The following is a 19,748-nucleotide window of genomic DNA, read 5'->3' as shown; positions in this document are numbered from 1 at the left end:
CCATAAAAGCAGCGTGCAATTATTTCTTTCAGAGCCTCGCACAAAGTCAGCCACTTTAGCTTTTGGTCCAAGCACAGCTATTGGAGATAAAAAGACAAAGACTTGCATTTTACTGACAAAACAAAACACCTTTAAACCGAAAGGATGATTTATCTGGGCTGAAAATAAAACCTCTGCCTACTGAAGTCTGGTACAGCTGACTTAGCACTATTTTGGTACTATAATCTGTTTTATAAGGTACTAATTAGCAGGGCAAAGTCTGTTGCCAAGAAAGTAAATCACATTTTGCTGTTTTCTCTTTTTCTAACAAGACACAGACCTTGTCTTCAACTAAATAGCAGTTGCAAGGGCAGCAGCAAGAAGGGCGGAGATTGTGGTGAAACCTGCAGAGCAGAAGGCAGAAAGATGAAGGGAGAGAGGATTGCTCAGGTAAACCCCTCCTCCAGAGGAAGCCAGCCTGTCCCAGCTGTCCTTATTGTTTTCCTGCTTCCCTGGCTCCTCCTTTTCTTCCCTGGCTCTACTCAAGATACAAATGCTGGTTAAACACTCTTAAAAGAGAACTACTTTCCCGAGTTTTCTCTCTCCCTCCACCTGCCTCTGTCCCAACCTCCCCTTATGTTGATGGAACAGCATCCCGCCACCCGGCTAGCTTTACCCAAAATAATTAAATCACCCTTCTCCAAGACTGCTTCATCTACCCCTCAGCGATCCTTGACTCTGGCCTTTGCTGTGTGGCTTATTGTCACTCATCCCTCACCTTCCCTTTCCTGCTCACCCTCTGTGCCTGGCTTTGGGTTTCGTTCCTGTCTCCCTCTCCTGTCACCCCTATCCCATTCCTGGAGGTTTCTGGACTGGTGGAGGCTCTGGCTTCTCCTTCCTTCTGGAGCTCTCTGAGATGGCTCTGTGAAGGAGGGAGGGGAGGGGGGAGTCAAGAAAGATTGGCCTGGTGGGCGTGGCGAATAATCCGCTGAAACCAGAATTCAGAGCCTGACGTCACCGGGCCCCTCCTGTCAATCTCCGGGCGGGCGCGCTGCTCGCAGCCTTCCCTGCCACTGCCTCTCACTCGCAGTGACAGTGGTTCAACGACAGGCGACAAGCGCTTTCCTCCTGGACGCCGGGGCCGCCTCCTGCAGGCAGCTGCTCGGTTCATGCAGAAAGCATAGCCGGGCACAAGGCCACGGAACGCATGACCAGAGACTCCCCAGAGCCCTGACTCCCCAGGTGAGTGGCGGGCTCCCAGCGGTACTTTGAGCGTGTGGGGAAGGCGAAGGGGTAAGAGGCAGTCCCGGAGTGAGTCTGTTCCGGAATCAGAGAATCGGAGAGAGGCTTAACCGCCCTATCTAGCACACTCCTTTTTAGATTTTTTAATTCCCAATTCCTGACCGGGAGTCTCTGGCTCCTCGCTCTGTTAGCTGAGATGGCAAACTTCGCTTTCAGCACCGCGGACAGCGACGTTGCCTAGCTAAGACAAGGGACCTTATTTGGGTGCTTGTTCAAGCTCACGTATATTTCCGGATTGTCCGTGTGAATGCATAGTGGAATCTACGTGTGTATCTGTGTCAAAGCTCAGAAGCCCCGTGTATTTCATCTATCCATCCATTCATTCATCCACTCAACAGGTGCTTAGTTATTTGGGGTTCGCTCTTTATCCCCGCTTCTTCACTATGCTCCATGCTTCCGAGGTGGGATGTGCAATTTGAGTGAGACATTTTGAGCAGGGCACTTGCTAGACTAAGTTCCTCGGTAGCCTGGAGAGTGCACCTGACAATCCGCGGTCCCTTTTCATGCAGGGAGCAACATCTGGCGGCATGAACGCGAGCGCCACCTCGCTCAACGAGTCCCAGGTAGTGGCAGTGACTTCCGAGGGAGCAGCAGCTGTGGCCACAGCAGCGGGAGCACCGGACACCAGCGAATGGGGACCCCCAGCAGCATCCGCGGCCCTGGGAGGCGGCGGAGGACCTAACGGGTCGCTGGAGCTGTCTTCGCAGCTACCAGCAGGGCCATCGGGACTACCGCTTTCAGCAGTGAATCCCTGGGATGTGCTGTTGTGTGTGTCGGGGACCGTGATAGCAGGCGAAAACGCGCTGGTGGTGGCACTCATCGCATCCACTCCCGCGCTGCGCACGCCCATGTTTGTGCTCGTGGGTAGCTTGGCCACTGCCGACCTGCTGGCGGGCTGTGGCCTCATCCTACACTTCGTGTTTCAGTACGTGGTGCCCTCGGAGACTGTGAGCCTGCTCATGGTGGGCTTCCTGGTGGCCTCCTTCGCCGCCTCAGTCAGTAGCCTGCTTGCCATCACAGTGGACCGTTACCTGTCCCTTTACAACGCACTCACCTACTACTCGCGCCGGACCCTATTGGGCGTGCACCTCTTACTGGCAGCCACCTGGACAGTGTCACTGGCATTGGGGTTGCTGCCTGTGCTAGGCTGGAACTGCTTGGCCGACCGCTCATCCTGCAGCGTGGTGCATCCTCTAACTCGCAGCCACGTGGCGCTGCTCTCCACTTCCTTCTTTGTGGTCTTTGGCATCATGCTGCACCTGTACGTGCGCATCTGCCAGGTGGTCTGGCGCCACGCCCACCAGATCGCCTTGCAGCAGCACTGCCTAGCCCCGCCCCACCTAGCCGCCACCCGAAAGGGAGTGGGAACTCTGGCCGTGGTGCTAGGCACTTTCGGGGCCAGCTGGCTGCCCTTTGCCATCTATTGTGTGGTGGGTAGCCAAGAGGACCCGGCCATCTACACCTACGCCACCCTGCTGCCTGCCACCTATAACTCCATGATCAATCCCATCATCTATGCCTTCCGCAACCAGGAGATCCAGCGAGCCTTGTGGCTCCTGTTCTGCGGCTGTTTCCAATCCAAAGTGCCATTCCGCTCCAGGTCCCCCAGCGAGGTCTGAAGGGCTTCTATGAGTCCCCTCACCAACACCACAAATTCAACATGCCAGCCTTTGGTGAGCGTCTTTCTAGGTGCCTGCTGATGAACTCCAGAGATCTCAGTGGTGTGACTCTGACTACGGGACACAGGGGACTGGGCATGAATGCAACAAACTCACTAGGACAAAGAGGCTTGTTGGCACTTTACATATACAGTGTATACACGTGTACATATATATACAAGTATTTGTATCTTCTGGAGGTGTTCAGGACCTGGAGCTTCCTGTTCTGTGAAAACAACAAAGATGTGGTTGTATATTCAATTGCACATCACAATTGTCAAGTGAAGACATTCCAATACTGCTTAATAATAGCACTTTATTTTTAGCTGCTGAAATGCCAAAACAGTGTTGCCATTTCCAAGAGCAGGAGAATGGGAGTCAGAGATGTATTTTTGTTGTATGTGATAGAATATTTTGCTGCACATGCATCAATAAACTACAACATATTTTGTACACAAATAAACACATTATAAAAATGTAATCTGGGGTATGCGATGGATTGTGGAATTATTTGAAAGCTGGATTGTGGGTATGTTTAGTTTCAAAGTCTATTACATAGCATCTCCTTCCCCCGTGCAAAAAAAGTATATATATTTGCATATATGTCCTTACATTTTCCCTAAAATACCAAATCCAGACCATGGAGTGGGGAAAGGTCATGGGAGAAGTATCCTTTATACACAGGACTCACAGAACATGGAAAGGCTGTGCGCTACAGGTACAAGCTAACATACTCCCTTGGTGATGGAGTTAGGAAGATGTGTTTCAGAGGACAAGGCAATTCCAATCACATAGCTGCAGCTGTAAACCCTGTAGCCACAACTTCCCAGCATAGCTTTACAAATAGGGCAGAGTCAGATTGTTGCTAATCAGGTGGGGTAGCCAGCTATGAAGTCTAATAAAATGAACCAAATTCTTCCAAGGCAGGAATCCCAGATCCTCATGAGGTAACGGAAGTGTACCCAGTGTCCTTTCTTCAAACGGGCATTAAGACCCTTAATAACTAAATATCTCTCTCTAGCAAAGGGTCATGGATCAAGGCCAAATGGGCCCATGTGATGAAATATGCACACAAACGCATGCATTCCTATTTGGGAGCTTAGGAAAATGAATGCATGCACATTTGGTTGGATTTCATATTAATGGGGTGCTTATTGTATGCTGGACACAATGCTAAGCCTGGGAATATGGAAATGAAATGAGCTGTCAAAAAATCCTCTGTTCTCATGAGATTACACTCTAAAGGGGAGGCTGCTCTAAAATATCTAATTTTATGTTGGGATAAATGCCAAAGAAGGAAATAAAGATGGGGCACCTAGCAGAGTATGGTCCAGTGATTGAGGCAACTGAGATAGTCCCTAGGTTTTAGAAGGTAACCTCAGTGAAATGGGGTGCAAGTCATGTTAGAATGTAAGGGGACAGCCTCCTGGGCAGAGCAGCAAGTGCAAAGGCTCCCTGGTGGGAATCAGTCAGTTTATGGCACGCCTTCTGATTTTATTGACATGAGAACAATGGATATTTCTGGCTTTACTGTGAATGGCCTTGAGCCTGGAACCACGGCAGGTTCCTTAGGTTCCCCAGTCCAGGGGCCTGCTCTGCAGATTTTTAGTGAGCTAGTTCCCATGATAGCACAGGTCACTCCCGTATAATAAATTCCTTACACACACACACACACACACACAAACCCCTCTATTTCCCTCGTATTTCACACTTAATGTGTCAGCGAAGTCCATCATCTTTCCCTTCACATATATACACATATCTTGCTGGTTCTTTGGTCTATTTCTCTGGAAAACCTTAATACAGAAGGGGGCGGGGTTGGAAAATTAGTTCTGAACTCTGCAATGGAGGGCACATGTTGGCAGTTTATCGATTTCCCAAACGCTCCTCTAGCAATTACTATAAGCCAGCCACTGCTCTAAACACTTGACAAATATCTAACTTAATCACAAAACAGTCCAGGATTGATGCACTCCCGGCACGAAGCAAATGGCCTGCTCATACCAAGTAATTGAGTCGAATTTAATGGAGGGACTTGTTCTCAAAGTGAGAATGATTAAAGGGGTTTAACAAGCTACTCGCCAACAGAATGAAGAGAAAGCAGATTCTAGAACCAAGAGAGACTGCTGTAGAAATGGAGGCCTGGGGCATGTGTCCCTAGGAGGGGGAGGCAGCCCCTGCCAACCAGAAGTCTCCATAGAGAGCTGGAAGACGTAATTACTAGACCAGCATGCCTTGGTTCCCTGTTACCTCCCAGTGATGACATTTATTAAACTGCCAGAACCTAGAGAGCAAGACAACCAGCTCTGACGTGGAGCACAAAGTCCACTTTCCTATAGCAGCTGAGGTGGAGTGGGAAGCGGATCTGCCTGCTAGAACATGACGGTTACTGCCAATGCTGTGAGATAGGCGCTAGCATTATGCCCACTTTACAGATGGGGAAATGGAGGCACAGAGAGGTTATTATACACATCAGTAACTCTGGAGTGGGATCTAGGCTGACAGATGAACTTGGAGCTTATCAACATATTGATGGTATCTGCAGTCATGGGTCTGGATAGGGTCACTTTGGGGGTACTTGTTGTCAAGTGAGTCTTCCAGCACAGATGAGAACAAATGTCTCCACACTCCAGATAGGGCACTAGTGACAGACCCAAGGAAGGATTCCACCAAAGTCTAGCTTAGAGAAACATTGGTTACTCACGGGAGTGTGGGTGAGGGTTACTTAGAGGAGCATGGGCATTTCCAAGGCAGCCTCTCATTGAAAGCCCCGCCGGCATAGGTACCAAGTCACAAAAGCTGCTTTTCTGGGACCCGTGCTCAACCTGCAGGCAGATCAAGAGGCCAGAAAAGTCTTTTCTACTTATACCTGGGAATAGAGGGACCTTATGAATCTTCAAGATTTCAGGAACTTCCTGAGACTTGGGAGCTGTTTACTGGCTGAGTCTTAAGGTCCTGCTCTCCAAGATGGAAAACATATGTGGAAGACATCTCTATATAACACTGTTGGACAGAGAAGAGGGCCCAGGATAGAGCCCTCCAGAGTGTTTACACACCAAAAGATGGGCCAGAACAAGCAGAAGAGAGAAGTGGGGAGATGGGCAAGAAGCAGAGTACCCCAGAGAAAGAGGGAAACCAAAAAAAGAGTTTGAGAGAATGAGGAATGCAGACTTAAGCGATGACTTGAGATTTTATCATGTCGGCACCACTGTTGAACCCCACAGAGGATGTCTCAGAAGAGGAAGAGGAGAAGAAGCCCAGCTGTGGAAGATCCAGGAGAAAATTCACTAGCAATGCAGCCTCGAGCCAGCCGCTTCCAACAGCACGCTGACCTTTTCAGGGCTGTAACACTTTGTGCTTTATGCATGTAAATGTTTACAGTGCCCATAAGTTTAGATATGGGGAAATCAGTGTTACTGTTCACTCATTAAATTAAACTTTTCTAAAGAACTGACCTTCATGGGCTCTTTGGCCCCATCTCACATGGTTTGAAGTTTCTCTGCCCGTTCATGTCCGGAATGTGTTGGAGTTCAGTAAAACACAAGACCTGGTGGTCAGCATCCCCTAAATGAGAGGGAGAAAAGAATTCAGCTTCATAGACAGAACAAAGAGGTTAACAGTATGGTAAATTTTATAACCATGAGGAAAAACTTCCTGAAAGAAGCACATTGAGACACAGACGTTACTGCAGACAGTGGATCTGACTTCAGGCTACTTATGTGTTAGTTACCTTTTAATATCCATCCTTGGCCTGACCAAGGTTTGGGGGAACTGACAACAGGAAGATGCTGAGCAATCAGTTTGTTAATGACGCTGACTTACAGAGTGGTCCAGTCTGTGTCATGTCAACAGGTTTGACATTAGCCACCCTATGATGTAATGGTGGAAGGCTGTGGGCAGATCTCGAAACATTTCCACACAGAAATGTCACATATTCATTTGACCTATCAAAAGCTAATTAAGAATCTCCTTTTATAAGAGCCTATCAAGTCAGAAAAACCAGGTCTTTGAGAAAGTCATCCACTTTATTATCTAATGAGTGTCCTACCTTCAACAGATTTTAAATTGAGCTACAATTTTTACCCCCAGAAGCCCGTCTTCTATCTCTTCTTTACGGTGTTAATGGTAATGTCATTTTCGTAGTTGTGAGGAACAGAAACCTTAGAAAACACATAACTTTCTATTTCTTTCATGCTTCATGTCCACTGTGCCACCAAATGCCGTTGTCTTTCATTTCAAATATATAGAGAATCGAGCCAAGGATGCTTCTGGAGGGCTAGAGTCTCCTGTTGTCTGGATTACGTCAGTAGCTTCCTATTGATGCTCCCACTGCACCTAGCATATCTGGCAGGCTCTGTCCAGAAGTGCTTCCTTGACTGCTACTTAGGGAGGGGCGTGTGCCTGCAAGGCCATAGTCTGCCTCTCAGGAATAAACAAGGAGAGGAGGTCTGTGGCCCGGAAAGAAAGGACACCTGGTGCCTAGCCTAGAAGTGAGGACATAGATTCGACCCTAAAAAAAGGCACACAGGCTTGGAAACAAGCCCTCTAAGGCTTGAAGCCCAGCACCGGGCTCCACTTGGCGTGCACATTCACTTCCTATCGCTGATGTAGCAAATAATATCCGACTTGGTGATGTGCGTGGAAAACACAGGTTTGATAGTGGTAGAAACTGGAAGCTAGAAGTTAATCTCACAGGGTCAAAGATGAGGATAGCAGCAAGCTTTGCTCCAGGTAGCAGTTCTGCAGGAAGAATGTTCCCTGATCTTTTTTCTAGTCTTTTTTATCAGCATTCCTTAGCTTGTGGCTCCTGCCTCACAGTGGCCACACTGCCTCCTTCTGCAGCCAAATCTCTTGTGTGTTTGTCTTATGAAGATACTTGTGATTAGGTAAGTCCTGGCTAGGAAACTGCCAATACTGTTTCCATGAAGTGTCCTTAGTTTCTTCTGCAGAGCCTTTGCCGTCCAAGTAACAGACAGAATCTTTGAGAGCAGAGCCAAGAAGGTTACAGTCTGAGACAAAAACGTGGCAGTCAAATGAGGAAGCACAATCAAGGAGAGACACGGAGCTGAGAGCTTGAAAAGATGCTTAAGGAGCAAGTACTAATGTGTGGATGGACTGCTGAGAAGACGAGTAAGCCCAGGGGATGTGTGTGGCAGAGGGTAAGTTAAAAAGCCTGGTGTTTCACAGGTAAATGGAGGGAGAGCTGCTTCAAGAGCAGAAAAACAGGGTTTGAAACTGAATGCAGCAAGGGGGACCATGCCACGTGCTAAGTTCTCTAGTTCTCTCTCTCTCTCTCTCTCTCTCTCTCTCTCTCTCTCTCCCTCTCTCTGAAAGCCCGGAATTGAATACATTATTCTCCTGAGGAGGCAGCTATGTAATTGAAAAAGACAAGGAAGCAGGAGAGATGCTTGATAGACAAGGCTTGACGAGGATGGGCTCCGAGACACAGCGCAGGGAGTCTGTGGGGACATGGCTTCTCTGTTCTGCCAGGAGGCAAGGAGGGAGTAATTGGCACTGAGAGATCTAAGTTTATAGGAGGTGGGAGGAAGTTCACAGAGTTCTTACCTGACAATCTCCATTTATCTGAAGGAGGAGTGCCAGTTAAGAGATGATTACAAGAAGTCTCAAGAACCAGAGCTGACGAATTTGGGAACAAAGCGGGGTACTTGGGTGATGCTGCAATCACTTGATCCAAGTTAAAGATCATAGCAGGTGTAGCAAGGATGGAGAGCAAGTACCATCTTCAGACACTGTTGGCAGGGATACAGAATGGGACAAACTTTGAGAAAAAAAATTTGGTGGTTTTACAGAGATGAAAGATTCTCACACCACATAATCAAATTGTTCTTCTGTTGAAAAGAAATGAAGAAGTGTGTCCATATAAAGACATACATGTGAATGTCACAACTGTTGGGTTTGTAAGAGTAAAGGATTGGAAATTGCTCAAATATTTATCAACAAGTGAGTAATAAATTGTGGTCCATCCATCTGACGGGAAACTACTCAGAAGGGGAAAGGAAGGAATTAATGATCTCTGCAGTGTGTGGAATGAGTCCCCAAATAATTGTACTGAGTGAAAGAAGCCAGACAGGAAGAAAGCGAAGAGGGTATAACTCTTCACATGCAGAATTCTTGGAAATGTATGGCAATAGAAATCATGTTATGGTTGGGATGGGGGTGCAGTCATGTGAAAATGGGAGACTAAAAGGGGGCTCAGGGGAACTTGGGAATGATGGATATTATTATAATCTTAATTATGATTGTTTCACTGGTGCAGATTGTGCCTTTGATGGTGGTACATGCCTGTAAACCCTCTAATATCTGTGTTTATGGGGCCGGAATATTAGTATTGCAAGTTCAAGGTCAGCCTTGGATACAAAGCAGATTTAAGGTCACTGTTATTTGCACAGTGAATCCTTCATTCATAAATGGGGGGGCTTAGCCTGAAATTCCATGGCAGAGCATTTACTTAATATAGGTAACACTCTGGCTCCAATCTGTAACATTGCATAAGAATATAAACAAAAAACATTCATTTTTGCATCAATTGCAGTTCAGTAAATTCATGCTAAAGTGCTAAAAGTCAACCAAAGAACCACAGTATAATAACATATGTATGAAAAAAACACAAGTTGGTGTGATACAGTTACTAGTCAGATGTGGTCCAGCCTCCTCAGATACATCCACCTAGCCATTAAAGGGTCAAGTGAATTGGAAGATGAAGAGTGAGCTTAAATTGCTCTAAGTGCCTTGCGGTGTTTAAGGATCTTATAAGGAGCCTGTGAATTAATCAACATAAGTTAAGCTGCAGCAACAAAGAACCCATAACTCTAGCGACTCATGCAATGAGGATTCCTAGTTTCTACAGTGTGTTTTGCAATGTCTGCACACCTTTAATTACTGCACGCAACGTAGCTGGTCACTTTCTGGGTTCCCCCCTCACCTGGAGGCCTTCTCTGCGACAACCAGGACAAAAAGAACGAGCTCTAGAGGCTGTCCTGCCAGTGCCTAAATGCTTTGGCCTAAACTGCACTTTCGCTCCCGGCCAGCATGTAGAACTAGTCACGTGCCCCCACCTAAGCACTAGGGTAGTGGTCAGGGTCTCAGAAGGAAAGGACTCAGAAACAGATGGGTCTGATATTTGGCCACAACATTTTTACCTTCCCTAAATGAACAACAGGGTGTAGGCAGACAAGAAAGTCTGGAGACCCAAACTCAAAGTTTCAAATATTATTTAAGACTAAGCAGGCTCTTGTAATACTTTAATACAACTTACGTAGTGGGGCTGTTTAGTTGGTTACCAAAACAGTGTAAAGCCATGTCAAGAATTGACGTCAGAAGAATGTTCAAAGAGGAGTCTGGTGTCTAGCTTTCGTCAGTCAATCGTTGTCCCTCATCATGGAGCAGCTGTGGGCATTGGGACAGTTCAGCATAAACGCTTGCCCACAAGCAAACCCCAGTGCTGTGCCTGTGCTGAGTGAGGAGACCTCTAAAAACCTAACCCATCAGAGGCTCTGGCAATATGTGAGTTCTCTAATGAAGTATTTCAAATCTCTTAGGGGTATAGTAAAGGTCAGGTCAAGTCACCATTAAAGACTGTTAGAGCAGGGAAAGGGGTTTCCCATGACTGTGACCCGTGGCTTCGACTTATAAAAAAAAAAGTGTAGGGCACGTTTGGAAGCCGAGATAGATCATTTAAATGGTGTATGTGTGGTGTGTGAGTGTGTATTGGTGTGTGTTTATGTGGTGTGTCTGTGGGTGTGTGTGGGATTGTGTGTTGTATGTAGTGTGTGTGTCTGTGGTATGTGTGTGTGAATGAGTGTGTGTGTGGTGGATGGATGTGTGGGGTTGTATGTGGTGTGGTTTGTGAGTGTGAGTGTGTGTGTGTGTGTATGTGCTTGTGTATTATGGGTGTGAGTGAGTATTGTGTAGAATGTGAGTGGTGTGGGTGTGAATGAGTACGTGGAGTGTGTTTAAGGGGGGGAGAGAGATCAGAGGACAACCTTGGCTGTTGTCCCCTTGGCCCCATTCCCCGTATTATAAGACAAGTCTCTCACTAACTTGGAAGCTGACAAGAAGATCAGCATGGCGCTTCCATAGCCAACTTTTTTAGATGTTTTTAAATATGTCAACCTTCCTAATGCCGCAACCATTTAACCTAGTTCCTCATGTGGTCATGACCCCCAGCCATACAATCATTTTCATTGCTTCTTCATAACCATAATTTTGCTACTTTTATGAATTATAATGTAAGCATTTTGGGAGACAGAGGTTTGGCAAAGGGGTCGTGACTACTGATGTAGGATTCGAACTTGGTCCTCATGATTGCAAAGAAAGTTACCTCCCTGGTCTCTGAACTATTCTTTTTCCAAAGCCATGAAGGTTTAAAGAATTTCAGTCCAAAACTGAACTTCCTTCATCCCCGTCGAGCCATGGCTAAGGTGGCTGTAAGGCCTGGATGAGCTGCAAATCTAGAACGCTGCTTGCCCAAGGCAGCGTCACATCTGCCTCCTCTGCTACGGTGACACTGTTGATATCAAGCAGATGTTGCAACTGTAGCATTTCACAGTCTGGATTTCTATAGCTTTTGGTGCACTCTGACTTTCAGGTTTCCCTCCATTGTACTCCGGGTATTGTCATGTGTCACCTCTTTTCAGTAGCTTGCAAGTCTCAGAATTTGCCACCTTAATGCTTTAGCTGCTGTTTTGAAGATAATTTTATAATAATCTTTTTTAAATGATCACAATTTGTTCCTTTATCGTATGTGTGTATGTGGGGGGGGGGGGGGAGGAGTGTGCCATAGTGCACGTGTGGAGGTCAGAGACAAGATTTTGAAAGTCAGTTTTCTCCATGTGGGTCTCGGAGCTCAAGCTCCAGGCATCACGCTTGGAAGCAGGTGTCTTTCTCAGAGCCATCTTGCTGGTCCCTCACCATGGCAGTTTTTAACACTAAGCTAAGCCATACTCTGAAACAGCAATTCGAATCAATATTGCATCCATTTTTCCAATGAATTGAAACTGAGGTGTACATACTGCTGCAAGCCATCTCTCGTTAAATTTTCCTATGAAATGTTTACATTTAGGGGTAGCATTAGCATTCACAAATCTGTTTCTCCTGAGCCAGATTATTTGTATAGTAAAATAAACAACAACAAAAAACCAGCCAGCAAGCACACACACATTTCTATCTTTGTTTTCCAATCATGAACACATAGACAGACAGACAGACAGACAGGCAGACAGGAGAACAGACGCACCGAGGTCATGTACTTGGGAGTCCCTTCCGTTTACCAAAACCCACTCTCTAGGGAGTACTATACACCTAGAAGCTTGTATTTAAGGGTACTCTGTAAAAACCCGAATTACTCCCAAAAGAAACGCAGCCATAAGAAAGAAATTCTTTAGGAGAAACTCTATAGTACACAAAAACCAATCTAACATTCCCAGTCTGGGCACTGGCTATGTGAGCATTTTTTAAAAGCCAGCTTGAAGGTGAAAGGAAAGGGCAAGAAGAAATCACGGCAGTGACAGGGTGCTGTGTGTTCAGTCCCCCCTTGCTGCATGTTGAGGCGATCTATATATTACAGACTGAGCATGCAGGTGACAGGCAACCCTCTCTCACCCCACCATTGTGTAATTTGTTATGTCATAGTGTAACCAAAGCCAACGATGATTACAGCTGCTTGGATATTACTGTAATATTGGCATATGCTCTGTGTTAAAAGAATAATTGCTCCCTTAATTTTTAAAATTGCCGTTATTAATAGGAACACACAGTAACAGCGTGAGACAGTGTTCTTCCTTTTACTGGAAGGGTGTTAAACGCCTGTTTTGTAAATACTGCACACACAAAGGTAATTATGAAAACCACGGCAGAATTAACACCGGTGAAAGGATCATTTGTTTTAGTTCATCTCAACAAATCTCATTTTCCCTGTTGTGGATACACAGCCGCTTTATCACCGAAACAGCTGACGACTGATAAGGTTATCTTTTGTTACTGAGGCATTAAATCCCTGCGTGACAGATGTCACTGGACGGGCTGGTACCGAGCTCGCAGAACTTTGTATAGCATGCGGAGTGCACGTGATTGCCACCCTGCCTGGGCCTGCAGGTTGCACTCATCTCTGTGACTCTTTGGGACCCTGGTCCTTTCCACGTAGGTGCCACTTTCCTGTTCTGAAGAGAGCTACATCTGCTGGCCTGTAGCAGCAGAGCGAGGACTAGAAAGGACTTTATGGGTTATTTTGTATAGTTTTCCTGGGTCTCAGTGATTTGGGGTTTCAACAAAAAGCCAGTGAGAAGTCTTACTTGAGACAGCGTAGCTTGTGGATAGCTGTTTGGTGTGGTGAACCAAGGGAAATGTCTGTCAAACTTTAGCCTTACTTACCAAGTTCAGGGGTCAGGAATTTGGCCCAGGTCTTGATCTGTGCCTGGAATAATTTCTTAAACAAGAAGACCATGGAGCAGTTGGCTACCTCAGGACCTTCAAGTAAAGCTTTTAAATTCAAAGCCAAGTTTTCTGTCTCTCCCATCTGAGTTTAGTGTAGATGAAAGAGTAAGTAATAGACAACAAAAGCCCTCTTACGTGTCTAAGAAAATCAGAAAAAAAATGTCCATGAGAATATATCCACCAAATAGCCAATGTGGAGAGAACTGTCTTGGCTTAAAAACAGTGAGCAAAGTCACACGGTGCCTAAGAAATTTAGGTATAACCAAACCCATGATAAACACACTTCAAAGTCAAAGAGCATAGTAAAGCATATCAAATACAATCCATATATTTAAATACATTAATAAGATGTGACACAGTTTTCCATATAAAATTTTTACAGATTGAGAGAATGATAGGAAAGTCGACAAAAATATGAAAAAGATTTCATCAAAGACAATTCAGTCCACCATTGTCAACTGCTGGCTGCAGACACCCTGCCTTAGCCTCATGGGAGGAGCCTCTTCCTGATTGCTCTCATGATAATTTGCTTTTCTCTCCTGTTTAAACTCCTGATCCTTGACATTTGAGAAAGTTCTGAGAGCCACATTTGGGTAAACACAGAGCATTTCAGCAAGGCTCTGGGACATATTCAACATGAGGCGCCAGCACAAAGAAGGAAGCACTCAGCCACAGCCCTCCATCTCTGCCCTGCTCCTTAACCCCACCCCCCCGCCCCACTTCCACAGAGGATAAGGGAAGCCAGAGTTACCAGCTGGTTTGTGGTAGCAGCCAGACACACCACTCTAGTGCTCAGTCCTTTTCTTTGATCACTGGCTAGCTTCGCAGTGAGGGGGTTCACCAGACCAAGACGTTCAACATTCAGGCTCATCTGAACATTTTCTAAGAAGAAGATTTTACAGCCAAGCCATTGTAGATAAGGAAGATGTGATTTCTGTTAGCAGGTGATTAGGACGCTGGGGGTCATGCTTGACCCTTCCCAGAAGGGCTGTGTGACTTCAGTTGAGGCCTGCAGGCAGGCCCTCCCATCAGCTCAGACATCAGCAAAATGAGAAGTGTGAACTGAGATGGGCTGGGAGTTTTCTTTTTACTCCACCCCTGAGCAGGCGATTAGTCACCATCCTCTCCATGATGGGACACAAGAGATGCTGTTATCCAGTACTGGCTTCCTCCTGAGTATCTCAGGTGCCCTTTGCTTCAGCATCTCAGGAGGAGATTCATTGTTCTCAGAGTCTGTTTTGTTTTCTGGCTTCGATGGAGGCAGAGATATTCTGAGATGTGGTGAATTCCACACTCTTGGCAGTTTTCTTCTTCTAAGCCTCCTACCACATGGAAGCAAGGTAAAAGGGGAGCAATCGACTCTTGCCAGCAACTCTGCCTACATAAGCAGAAGCTCCTTGGGGTCCCAAAAATAAGCCAAATACCTTAGCATGGCCAGACGTTGATAACCTGATCCCTGCCAACCTCTTCAGATCAGTCTCCCCGTCTCACCATGCCAGACGACCGATGTATTTTGGATGAACTAGCTCCCGTCTACCTGTATGGCTTCGTGTGCCCTGTTGTTATCCACTATCTCATCATTTGTTTCTTCAGTTCCGCCGCTCTTTCCAATAGGATGCTCATCAAGGTCTCAGCTCCCACATTCCTCCTTCATATTTGGGTTCAACCCCACACCCCTCTACCCTACATCAGGTTAGGTCTCCACGAGGTGTTCCTCTAAGTGCCCTGAGCGTCTTCAAACCTGCTACTCTTCATTGTTTATGATAATCATCTCTCAAAATCATTTTTCTCCTTGACAGATTGATCATTTTAAGGGACTTTATCTATTTGTTACTGCTACATCCAAAAGGTTTTAACAAGCCTTGGGTATAAAAAGTACCCAAGACATACATGTCGAATGAGAACTAAAGACACCACACCCAACCAAGTCCCACCATGCTCGTATGCAGCTCTCCACCACTCAACATGACGGAATTACATCTCTCTCATGAAAGGTCTGGATTGCAGAGGCAGGGAGGGTAAGGAAGTCCATTAGAAAGCCTGAGAAACAAGGGCTACTACTGGAATAGATGCATACCAGAGACCTAGCAACATGCCCAGGAAACTCTACATGAAGGACCCACCTTTATATCTTCAAAACAGCCACTGTGGCTGCAGAAAAACTGTTTTTCCTATTACAATAGACTAAAAGACAACACATTGATTTTTTAAATGGTAATGTAATTTGGAATTCAGTCAGCTTTGTCTAAAACAAAGCAAAGGAATATGCCTCTATCCAAATGGTAGTGATTTAAAATGTTATTTGGAAGCCGGGCGATGGTGGTCCACGCCTTTAATCCCAGCACTCGGGAGGCAGAGGCAGGCGGATCTCTGTGAGTTTGAGGCCAGCCTGGTCTACAAGAGCTAGTTCCAGGACAGGTTCCAAAGCTACAAAGAAACCCTGCCTCGAAAAACCAATATAAATAATTTTGACCATAAGTGTGCCCATGACAATAGAAGCTGTCTTATCTCATTCTGCTTTTATGGCAAGTGAGCGACAGTGAGCGATTGGGTACTAATGGTTACCCTGTGCAGCATTAATTAGTATCCTCTCTGTCTTTTCACGGATGTTTGCTTTATAGTATCCTGTCCTTCTTTCCCAGAAATTGGTCACAAACCCAGGCTGGTCCAACTACTTAAGACTCCAATCTTGAGTACGGTGATTGCCTTGTGGAAACCGCACACATCCACTCCAGTGGATAGGGTCAAGAGAAAAGGCCTGGGCCCATGCTGCTTTCGTACCTAGAGCCATCCCGGATTCTGCCTGTGGCCCTCCAAACTGCCCTCATCTTCCTGTTCATGATCCAGACTTTTTGACTTTCCTCCAGTGTAGAAACTTCATGTGCAAGGTAGACAAATGGCTTCCGTGGGTTACAAAAAATTTTGACACCAACTCGGATCCATTTGCGCAGATGTTTTAAAATCTCACGTTGTCTCTGCTTCAGGGTCATTGCACATTTGTGAAGTTTAAAATGAAAACCACAAACCCAGGCTTGGAGTAGAGCTGAGGGGTAGAGTGTCTGCCAGTGTGCGCAGAGCCTCGCGTTTTATCCTGACATCCAGAGAGAGAGAGAGACAGACAGACAGACACAGATACAGAGCGAGAAAAGACAGATGTGGATCTATCTAAACGTGAACAGAAAGTGCGTTTAAAACCGAACAACTACTTGTAAAAGGAAGAAAAAAACTGCAAGAAAAAGACAGAAAACCCTGTCCCTTACAGACAGATCCATGCTTTGTTTTTCCTAATTTTCTCTATATTCAAAATCACTTGTGACACAGCACATTGATAACAGAGACATAAATGTATAGAGAGGAAAGCACAGATGGAGGAGGGAAATCTTGCCTCAGTACTAAGACAATGAAGAACCGTGACCTACTTCCAAGAGTTACAAATGCAGCCCTGGCCTTTTTGTTCCAGATTTCTAGTTCAATTTCCTGCCAGGGTTCTCAGTGCACAGAGCAAGGCCGCCTCTTAATCAGCCCTTAATCACCGTGCTGCAGAGGGGCAATGGCGTGGGACCTGGCAATCATCTCTCCATGAGGCAAGCACTCTGCTGCATATTTCAGGACAAGGATGACTCACGCCAATACAGGCTGGCTGGAGGGGAGGGACAAAGAGTCCAGCGGTAAACAGTGGAAGTCCTGTCTCTGGGAGCTCACCGGGGTGAGAGGCCAGCTTTTACCTACAGAGCTTTTTAAAGCTTAAGAAGAACCATTTCTTCTTTGAGGTTGATTCATTCTAAACTAAGAATTCCTTTGGAAATTGAAAAAGACAAAGAAAAGGAAGTTTGTGTCTACTGTTGTGCTTAAGAACAAACAGGATAACGGTAGGAAAAATGACTATCTTACTTTTGTGTTTAATTCATTCTAATGTACATGAAGCAGGAAGTCGCAAGGACCTTCCTTGCCACTCTGATAAATTACCTCGATTTCAATGACATTAAAAACAATATGAAATTCAGGCTGAGGAGACGGCTTCACAGATAAAAGCAACTATCACCAACCAGTGTGGGAATACTAGCCGATGATGTGTTACATTCTTTTAATCTATGAAATATTTGTTTAATGATGCAAAGATGTGTTGCATTCTTTTATGTTGCAATTGTTTAGATCTGTGAAACTGTATTACTTTTCCTGCCTAAAACACCTGATTGGTCTAATAAAGAGCTGAATGGCCAATAGCTAGGCAGAAGAGGGATCGGCGGGGCTGCCAGACAGAGAGAAATAAATAGAAGAAAAAGAAAAGAGAAAAGGGGAGGAGAGAGACGGAGGAGAGGAGGACTTCAGGGGCCAGCCATACAGCCACAGAGCCAGACATGGAATGAAAGAAGGAAAGAAAAGATATACAGAAATAGAGAAAGGAAAAAGCCCAGAGACAAAAAGTAGACAGTATAACTAAAGAAAAGCTGGCTAGAGAGAAGACAAATCGAGGCCAGGGATTTGTAAGTAAGAGTAAGTCTCTGTGTGTTTTGGGGAAGGTTGGTGGCAGACTGCCGAGTAGCAAAGAAATTAAAAACCAGCTACAAACCAGACAAGCTGAGTTCAACCCTACATGTTGGGAAGAAATAACCTTCTAACACAAGTTGTCCTCTGACTTCTGATTGGGTACAGTGCCGTGTATGCACACATATACATACAATAAACAAAACATGAAACTCATGCACACACACAAATGTACTATCTTACAGGTATTGAGATCCAAAGTCAGGGATCAGTTCCACTGAGCTAAGATCTGTGGGCCGCTTTCCTCTGAAGGCTAAAAGGCAGAATCACAATAGGTTTCCTGCTCATTGTGGAAGGCCCATGTCCCATGGTCCTGGCACTCCACCGCATCTTCTTGCTCTTCCCTGCCTTCGAGCCTGATGCTGCTCCTCCTCCTCCCTCTCACAAGGTTCCTTTTGATTACCTGGACCTGTGCAGGTCATCCAGAACACCTCCCTCCTATAGGGTCCCCACCACATCTCATCTTCACCCTCCCTCTTGTCACCTATAGTTCGTTGTCACAGGTCCCAGAGATTAGGATATGAATAATTTAGAGAGATGGCAGGTGTTATTCAACCTATGTGATTATGGAGCTGGAATTTCTTTTTGGGTACACTTAAGCAATACTATTGAAAATACAAAGGTAATAAAGACATCGGATTATAGATAATAAAGATATAAGTATACATATATGGGGCTCAAAACGGGGTTCAAATCAGAGGGGGCTCACCTTTTAGTAGCTCCACTGATATTCCTGACAAAGATAAAAATTTAAAATAAATTCACCATTCGTCTTGTAACTATGATACCAATAGGTTTTTCAATGATAAGATGTTTAAAATACTTGATCTGACTAGCAATGAATTAGTGTTGTTATAGGGTTCAGAATGACTAGCCATCACTTTCACATCCTAATACAAGCCCTCTAATTTGTGTGATAAATGTAGAGTCCTAATCAGTACCCTTTCTCTCGGTCTGAAGAGGAGTAGCCAGACTGAAGACTAGAAGACCACAGTCAGCTCAGAACCCGGCTGCTTTAGCACTAACCCAGGCAGGATCCGTGGGAGTGGCCAAAGGAGCAAGCAGGGATGGCCGCCCAACCCTCCAAGGAGAAGTACAGAAGACCTCTGCTAGCGTCGGACCCCATTCTCAACAGAGCTCGCTTGGCCACACCCACAGCCACATCGATTTTATGGCAAATGTTTTTATAATAATGAGATTATCTGATTTCCCAAGAGACACAAGTCTGTGGAATGCCTTGGCTAATTTCAGGTGGACACAGTGAACACATTAACTCTGAAAGTCTGAGAAGTGAGGCATGCACAGGAACACATACATAGAAACACATGTGAACACTACACACACACACACACACACACACACACACACACACTCAGGGACTTGATTTTGAGTTGATAAAAAGAACTCCAAACTCCTTGAAAGTCCTCTGAACAAGTGAAATAACTGATACTTTTTGTTCAAAAGTTTGTTTTAAATCTCTTGCTTAAAATACAATGGAGTGCCAGATGGTGGTGGCACACACACCTTTAATCCCAGCATTCCATTCGAAAGGCAGAGACAGACAGATCTCTGTGAGTTCACGGCCGGCCTGGAATACAGAGAAAGTTCCAGGGCAGTCAGGAGTACACAGAGAAATCTTGTCGCAAAACAACAAACAACAACAACACACACACACAAACCCACAGAGGAGTATTTGGGTTATTTTGGAAAGAATTTCATAGACATTAAAGCAAATATTCCTTCTATGCTTAAAAGCTCAGGAGCCTCGGGCATCTAGACAATATGAGTCCTACACCAGTTACTCTCTGGTGT

The 19,748-nt window shown here is 45.5% G+C and overlaps 1 protein-coding gene across 1 annotated transcript; it reads left to right on the top strand.

The window, feature by feature from the left end:
• The first annotated feature begins 1,095 nt into the window (after positions 1–1,095).
• Positions 1,096–3,038, top strand: Gpr6 (G protein-coupled receptor 6). Its single transcript, XM_041654526.1, has 2 exons — positions 1,096–1,221; positions 1,791–3,038. The coding sequence occupies exon 2, from the start codon at positions 1,809–1,811 to the stop codon at positions 2,898–2,900; it is 1,092 nt and encodes a 363-aa protein (XP_041510460.1). The 5' UTR covers positions 1,096–1,221; positions 1,791–1,808; the 3' UTR covers positions 2,901–3,038.
• Positions 3,039–19,748: the final 16,710 nt, after the last annotated feature.

This window comes from Microtus oregoni, unplaced genomic scaffold (genome assembly GCF_018167655.1).
Source record: "Microtus oregoni isolate MIOR12 unplaced genomic scaffold, Mior012 000006F_ref0000085, whole genome shotgun sequence".
Classification (NCBI taxonomy): Eukaryota; Metazoa; Chordata; class Mammalia; order Rodentia; family Cricetidae; genus Microtus; species Microtus oregoni.
The sequence above is the reverse complement of the archived record's forward strand: the minus strand, read 5'-3'. Positions and strand labels throughout refer to the sequence as shown.

Excerpts from the sequence above, each read along its gene's own strand:
- Gpr6 (XM_041654526.1), top strand. The coding sequence starts at position 1,809 with ATGAACGCGAGCGCCACCTCGCTCAACGAGTCCCAGGTAGTGGCAGTG.